We start from the raw sequence: 8,506 nt of genomic DNA on the forward strand, positions 1-8,506 counted from the left end.
AAACATAAGCCTGTAAATTAAAAAAAATAAAAGCCAAATCTATAAACAAGTGTATAAAAAAAAGAGAAAATGCCAATTAACATGCAAAGAGCTTCTTTCACTTTCTTTTTGCCCTTCGCTGTCTGTGTTCCCTTGCCAAACACAAGGCATGCTTCTTTTTCAACTTAAAGTTAAGCTCCTTTTGCAAATTTGTTCATGAAAATTCCTACCCCATCTCCAAACCACTTTGCCATTTATAATCCATACATTAATATTTATTGCTGTCAAATTTTTGCTTCATATAATTTTAGAACTTGCTCCTTTATAGATGATCAAAGTGAGTCTCAAAGAGTTTCTATCTTGACCAAGGTCAACAAGATAGTTAATGAAAGAGCCAGAAATAGCACCTAGGTTTTTATTTTTATTTTCAGATTTCACTAATTTTATTTTTTCCCACTTTATTGAGATGAAATTGACATATAGCACCATATAAGTTTAAGGTGTACAGTATAATGTCTTGACATATGTATATTACAAAATTATTACCACATAAGTTTAGTTAATATCCATAACCTCATACAGTTACAAATTTTTTTTCCCTGTGATAAGAACTTTTAGGATCTACTCTCTTAGCAATTCTCAAATTTACCATACGGTGGCATTAACTGTAGTCATGTTGTTGTACGCTGCATCTCCAGTACATATTTATCTTATAACTGGAAATTTGTACCTTTTGACCAACTTCATATATTCCCTACCTGTACACTTTGCCAGTGGTAACCACAAATCTGATCTTTTTTTCTATGAGTGTTTTTTAGATTCCACATATAAGTGAGATCATACATTACTTGTCTTTATTTGCCTGACTTATTTTACTTAGCCTAATGCCCTCAGGGTCCATCCATGTTGTCATAAATGGTAGGATTTTCTTCTTTTTGATGGCTGAATAGTATTCCATTGCATATATGTATTGTAAATATATTTTACATTGTAAATAATACTGCAATGAATATGGGTGTGCATATATCTCTTTGACATAGTAATTTCATTTCCTTTGGATATATATACCCAGAAGTGGAATTGCTAAGTCATACAGTAGTTCTCCCTTTAAATTTTTTGAGGAAACTTCATACTATGTTCCATAGTGGCTGTTCCAATTTACGTTCCCACCAACAGTGTACAAGGATTTTTTTTTCCATATCTTCCCCACTATTTGTTATCTCTTGTCTTTTTGATGATAGCCACTCCAACAAGTCCAAGGTGATATTTTACCGTGGTTTTAATTTGCATTTCCCTAATGATTAGTGGCTTTGACCACCTTTTCATGTATTTCTTGGGCATTTGAATATATTCTTAGGAAAAATATCCATTCAGGTCATCTCCCCTTTTTTAACTGGATTATTTGGGGATTTAAGCTATTGAGTTGTATGAGTTCTTTATATATTTTGGCTATTAATCCTGTATCAAGTTTATAATTTGCACATACATTCTCTCATTCCATAGGTTGTTTTTGCATTTTGCTGATTGTTTCTTTTGCTGTGCAGAAGCTTTTCAGCTTGATGTAGTCCCTCCCACTTGTTTATTTTTTTATTTTGTTGCTTTTGCTTAAGGTGTTATATCCAAAAAATCATTGTTAAGACCTATGTCAAGAAGCATTTTCCCCGTTTTGTTCTAGGAGTTTTATGGTTTCAGGTCTTACAGTTAAGTCTTTAATTTGATTAAATGTTGTGAGTGGTGTAAGATATGGGTCTAGTTTCATTCTTTTATGTGTGAATATCCAATTTTCCTACCACAATTTATTGAAATGACTGTCTTTTCTCCATTGAGTATTCTTGGCTCCTGCATCAAATATTACTTTATGTATATGCATCTAGGTTTTAAAAAGTAAGATTACTTTTTTTCTACCACATGTTTGTATTTACTTTATTCATATATGGGTTTTGTTCACATTAAAATTTTTTAAAAAGTGATTAAACAAATTATCAATTTTTTTCTATCAAACATTTCTCTACAAATTTGTCAATGGTTGTAGAGAGAAAATATATCCAACTAATCTAAAATTAGTAATGTCATTATAGTTTTTTTATTTTATTTATTTTTGCAAGAGGGGGAGAGGGAGAGCACAAGCAGGAGTGGGGGGAGGGGCAGAGGGAGAAGCAGACTCCCCACTGAGCAAGGAGCCCGATGCGGGACTCAATCCCAGGACCCTGGGATCATAACCTGAGCCGATCTGAGCTGAAGGCAGGTGCTTAACTGACTGAGCCAGCCAGGCGCCCATCATCATAGTTTTTAAGACCACATCCAAAGGCCCTGTTTTAAAATTATTTCTGCACCATCTTCAGATGGCCTTAAAACATACACAGAAGGTTATTACCATCTAATTTATGATGAAGAGGGGTTTCTCTCTCTACATATCAATATATTCCATATATACATTCACATATGCAATTTTTTCTTCTAGATTTAGAATGTTCATTTCATAATTATTCTGTGCAAGCCATTTTGGTGGAACTTACAAATTAATTCAGTCAAATGACATTCCTGATTTGTTCTTTAACCATTAGACTTCTTCATTAAAACAAAACAAAGAAAACCAAAAAACCTGAAACTGACTTTTGATGATTTACACAGGAAAGATATTGAAAAGATGTTGAAAAGTATACTGCATATAAAATGGGAAGGGAAATGCAAGAATAAGAAGCAGTCAGGACCACAATGAAAATCCAGATTCAGTTGTGTAAACACACTGATGTGGCCAGAACGAAAACATGGACAATAGAGTTTAAGCTTGTACTACCAGCACTGGACGCTGGGGACTGCCACTGCCACTGCAGTCTCCACTGCCCCTGGACACTGGGAGCTGCTGGCTTCATGTGAACCCCCACTGTCACCATTTCTTTGCATCCTTAAATCAGAATTCAAAATCTGATTAGTTGAGCTTAGCGTACAAGCCCACAAACTAGCTCTAAGGGAGTCTGGTAAAATACTATCTGGCCTTCACTTTCTCCATGGAAATGGTTTTTGCCTTTCTGAAGACACAAAATGAAGAGTCCAGAGGCTAAGTGACCAGTAAATCATCACTGTTCCCTCCTTTCTGAATATACTGAATTGTAGTAGCACAATGAAAACTCACATGACTTTGCGACAAACTTGTGACAAAAATGATGGTGATGGGGGATAAATAGTTATTGAGTATAGGATCCTGAATTCAAAATAATGATTATCTGACTACCTAGTATGTAGATTTCGTTCCATAATGAATCAGCATTTTAAGTACATTTTATTCACTCAACTATTTGAAAATCCACAGCACTCACTAGCAATATTATTTTATAGTAAGAGTTTATAAATGTGCATGTATGTGCATTTTGTTGCATTGATTTTGGCAATTGAGAATTTTGCTTTAATCTCCTCATTATATAACTGTATTGTTATTAATTGCTCTTAAGTTTTGTCTCCTAACCAAAATTAAAACTCTCTTGGGGAAGTGTTATTTCCTGCCTTTTAAATATAAATATAAAACAATGCTATACATTGGATTGGATTCACTAATTTGACCTGACCACCATTGAAATAAAGCAAAGATAGACTTTTTAAGCTACATTGAAATATCAACATGTTAATTGTTCTTCTTACCTCAGCTCTCATACATGTGACAGGATTGGATAACATGTAAAGTAACTGATCTCACCAATTCTTATTTTAGGAGTACCAGGTTTGGCCTTTGAAGACATCCTCCAACATTCAAACTTATGGACATTTGGAAGAAATATTTCCAGAAATGCTTCTAAATAACAATATGGGGTATATATGGAAGAGATCTATGAAACTGTAAACTTAGGAAAAACTCCTTACAAAATGTTTTTTTCACTACAACTAAAAAAGTGAATCATATCACCATAAAAAAAGTGATGAAAATATTTGTCCAAAGAAAACTCTGGAATTGTTGTTAGTGATGAAAATTTTAGCATTTTTGGGGGTGAACAACTCATCAAATGAGTCCTTTTAATCATCTCTTCAGATATAATAATGACTCTATTAATTAGCTTTGGGAACTCTAAAGAAAAAATCAATTTGTAAATTGAGGATGACAAGCTTAAAAAAAAGTCTCTTCAAAGACTTTGTGACTCTGTGACTTACATCAAATTTAATAAAACTATATGAAACATAATAATTGTATTATAAATTCCCTGAAGAAGCCACGGATTTTAAATTACATAAGATATGCAATAAGTGAATGCCTTATGAACATTTTTGCTTGCATCTTACAGGAAGAAATGAATTTTACGTTTCACTCAAAATATACTATATGCATAACTAAAGCATACCCTTTCATATATGGGATCCAATCTATATTTCCTATTATTCTAACAATAATACTATCAAACACTCAGGTAATGTTTACTATGTATCAGGTGTTTCCATAAACTCTTTTCATAAATTGCTATGTTATTCTATCCTTGATTTTATTATGCTAGCTTATTAAACACATACACATGCACTACTAAACTGATTTTACAACCTCACAATCTACTCGTGAGTCACATTCAAACAGAAGAAACCCAGGGACACCTGAGTGGCTCAGCTGGTCAAGCATCTAACTCTTGATTTTGGCTCAGGTCATGATTTCAGGGTCGTGGGATTGAGCACCATGTTGAGCTCCATGCTCAGTGGGAAGTCTGCTTGAGATTTTCTCACTCTCCCTCCACCCCTCTGGCTGCACTTTCTCTCTCTCTCAAATAAATAAATAGATCTATTAAAAAAAAAGAAAAGAAAACCATTACAATGGTCTTACCAGATGGTCACTGAACTTAGTAACTTTAATTTGGAATATGTGAGTTAGGCTTAAACAATTAAAAGGCCATTGAAGGAGAAAGATTTAAAGGTATTGATATTTCCTACCCTGAACTCCCGTTATGCTCAATGGATACAAACCTCGGGAAATCACAATTAAATTAAAATAGTCATCACAAGTTGCAAATTTGTGATGATTTTAAATTTTTCTGGGATTTTGACCAAGAATGATAGAAGGTAGTTGCTGCTTAAAGAAAAATCTATACAATTAAGAAAAACATTGGCTAATGAAGACTTAGAGCAACAGATATTATTACATATAAATTGCATATTCAAAGCCAATATATCTTTATGAGGGTGAAAATATGAAATTTTCCAAAATTACATTTGGCTCAATTTCATTTTGTCTTCTTAGTTGATAAGGCATTTATGGCCTTAAAGACAAACTTCCCATGTATAAGTGGTGCTTTATCAGGCTGAAAATGTCCTAGAGATTTTTAAGAAGTTAACATATTGAATTTCAAATGCAGAAAGATCTGAATTTGAATTCTTGTGGCTACCTCTCAATAACTCTTTGCCCTGTCAAGATACTTAAATTTTCTAATCCTAATTCATCTTTTATGAAAAATAAATGTATAATAGGATCTACCTGTTGGGTTGTTGCAAGGGCATTTTTTAAAAGATTTTAGGGGCGCCTGGGTGGCTCAGTCATTAAGCGTCTGCCTTTAGCTCAGGTCATGATTTCAGGGTCCTGGGATCGAGCTCCACATCAGGCTCCCTGCTCAGCGGGAAACTTGCTTCTCCCTCTCCCACTCCCCCTGCTTGTGTTTCTGCTCTTGCTATCTCTCTCTGCGAAATAAATAAATAAAATCTTTAAAAAATAAAATAAAAAATTTTATTTATTTATTTGAGAGGTAGAGAGAGAAAGAGCATGAGCGGAAGAGGGCAGAAGGAGAGGGGGAAGCAGACTCCCTGCTGAGCAGGAAGCCCAATATGGGACTCTGTCAAAGGACCCTGGGATCATCACCTGAGCTGAAAGTAGACGCTCAACCGACTGAGCCACTTAGGCAACCCACGAGGGCATTTATTAATGATAGTGCCTTGATAAATCATGTTTGCTGTTATTATCACTACTCTTGCTTTTACTGTAGTGGCAAGCAAGTATTTCTCGTTTAAATTCTAAGAAGTAACAGCTAATTAAAAAAAATTAATAGGGGATCCTTGGTAGCTCAGTCACTTGAGTGTGGGACTCTTGGTTTTGGCTCAGGTCGTGATCTCAGGATCATGAGATTGAGCCCCCTGTCAGGGTTTGTGCTCAGCCTGGAGTCTGTTTGAGATTCTTTCTCCCTTCCCCTTCCCCTCTCTCTCTCAAAAAATAAAATAAAAATTAATAGATGATTAAGCCAATGATCAAAGAAATCCAGAACCATGTTATGAAATATTTATACTAGGGTAATCTTATATAACCTCATTTAAACAGCAATCTATATAAAGAATTTGCACCATGAATTCTTGGCAACTACAAGTCTCCACTTTTCAATACATCTTTTAAAAAGTTACTTAAAATACATTACAAGATTATATTTGCATCATATTAGCTGTAGAATATATAGGCGTCTGTGGTGCATATTTTCATTTATGCTTCATAACTTTTCAATTCTGATCTGAGCCCCACAAGGCTGGCCTTTATATACTGCATCGACAGAAATTCTTGTCCTCTGTCTCAGATTTGGTTTGATGAAGAAAATGCATCAGCAGATGAGAGTCAGAATAGCATAAGGCTGGGATGGCTGCCTTCTACTAAAGAACAGAGCTCCTGTTGTATGACTTTTACTTATAGTTGTAGCAGCCTCCAGTTTCCAAGTAATACTTCTTCTCCTGCCCCTTCATATCAAGACATGTGGAATTTTCATCATATGAGCTGTGTGACAATTATTTAGCCTTGCCCCCAATTCATAAATAGCCCCCTCATAAAGATTCTCTCCCAATTATCCCAACAGGTACCATCTGTCTCTTGCTGGGAGTCTGACAGATACACTGAGAGCCTCCCATCACAGCAAGAGACACTGACAAAATCAGAGCAAATCTTGTACTCCTTTTAAGCTTTTGTCTGTGGGTTCTGCTGCCCCTACTTTGTTTAGAAGCACTACGCAATAGAACTCAAAACACATCTAACTTCTGCAAGACTTTTCGAGTAACTGTCCTCTTGACTGCCCCCTTAACTTCATTGTTCCTTAGGCTGTAGATTATGGGGTTTAACATAGGAGTGATGACAGTGTAGGACAATGACACTAGCTTCTTGCTCTCGGGGGACAGGTTGGATTTGGGCCGTAGGTAGGTCAAGCTGGCTGTTCCATAGAAAAGAGATACCACAATAAGGTGTGATGAACAAGTGGAGAATGCTTTCTGGCGACCAGTAGCAGAGGACATCCTCAGGATGGTTATTATAATGCGGGTGTAGGAGACCAAAATGAGGGAAAAAGGAAACATGATAAACAGTAGTGTGGAGGCAAGTGCTTGCGTTTCATACCTGGTTGTATCCTGAGTGACAAGTTTCAGCACTGGAGGACCATCACAAAAAAAGTGGTCTATGGCATTTGGTCCACAGAAAGGAAGGGCCATCAACCAAGCTGTTTGTAGCATAGAGACAGGAACACCAGACATCCAAGAGCTGACAGCCATCCGTAAGCATAGGGACCTATTCATTATGACTGAATAACGGAGAGGGTTACCAATGGCCACAAAGCGATCATATGCCATCATAGACAGGAGAAAACATTCAGAGCTGCCAAAGAAGAAGAAAAAGTACATCTGGATCCCACAGCCTACAAAAGAGATGATTTTCCTTGGAGACACTAGATCCACCAGCATCTTCGGCACCATGACCAAGGTAAAACAGACTTCAAGAAGTGATAGGTTTCGGAGAAAGAAGTACATGGGTGTTTGAAGAGCAGGATCCACACTGGTGACTATGATGATAAGGAAGTTGCCCAACAAAGTGACTGAATAGATGATGAGGAACAAAATAAAGAGGGAAACTTGCATCTCAAGGTTATTTGTAAAACTGAGAAGAATAAACTCAGTGACTCTGGTGTGATTTTCACAAATCATATCTTAGACTAGTTTCTCTGTAAGAATCAAAGTATGTGCATGAAAGGATATTGTTTAATTATAGATATAACCTTAAAAATATCAATAAAAGCCATAACTGCATCTCTGTGCTCACACATCTCACCATTCTATTTCTCTGAAGCAGAAAGAATGTTTAAAATAAGATAAAAGTAAGGAAAAAGATATTTTGCATGAATTCTACTAATTGCTTTACACCTAGGTGCAGATTTTGTCTTGTCGGTGGTCACAGTCTGTAGCTCATATTCTTCGTCAAAGGCATGTTATTATCACAATTAAGTAGAAGTAGTTTAGGCTGATAATCATTACAATAGAATCATCTACTACTTTTTTAAAAATATAAAATAAGTCTAGGGTACAAAAAGATAAGTTATGGGCTAGTTTCACTTTTCTAATCTTTTATTATATTAAGTACACGTTTCTACTGAATGGAGTGTATTCCACACCATCATTCACTCTGTGCATACACATACATATTTGCATATACATATACATTTGCATATACATATACATGTGCACATATATATGTATATATTAGAAACAGTAAATAAACATAAGTAAAAAATAAAAAGATACTTTTTTTGCTTTTTTAAAAATTTTATTG

General features: G+C 35.4%; 1 protein-coding gene across 1 annotated transcript; it reads right to left on the bottom strand.

Moving 5' to 3' along the window:
• Positions 1-6,933: 6,933 nt before the first annotated feature.
• LOC113922841 (olfactory receptor 10A7) lies at positions 6,934-7,884 on the bottom strand. The gene has a single exon (XM_027595176.1). It carries the CDS (start codon positions 7,882-7,884, stop codon positions 6,934-6,936), a length of 951 nt encoding a protein of 316 aa, XP_027450977.1.
• Between the last annotated feature and the right edge of the window lie 622 nt (positions 7,885-8,506).

The sequence above is a fragment of the Zalophus californianus genome, chromosome 9 (genome assembly GCF_009762305.2).
Source record: "Zalophus californianus isolate mZalCal1 chromosome 9, mZalCal1.pri.v2, whole genome shotgun sequence".
NCBI classification, from domain to species: domain Eukaryota; kingdom Metazoa; phylum Chordata; class Mammalia; order Carnivora; family Otariidae; genus Zalophus; species Zalophus californianus.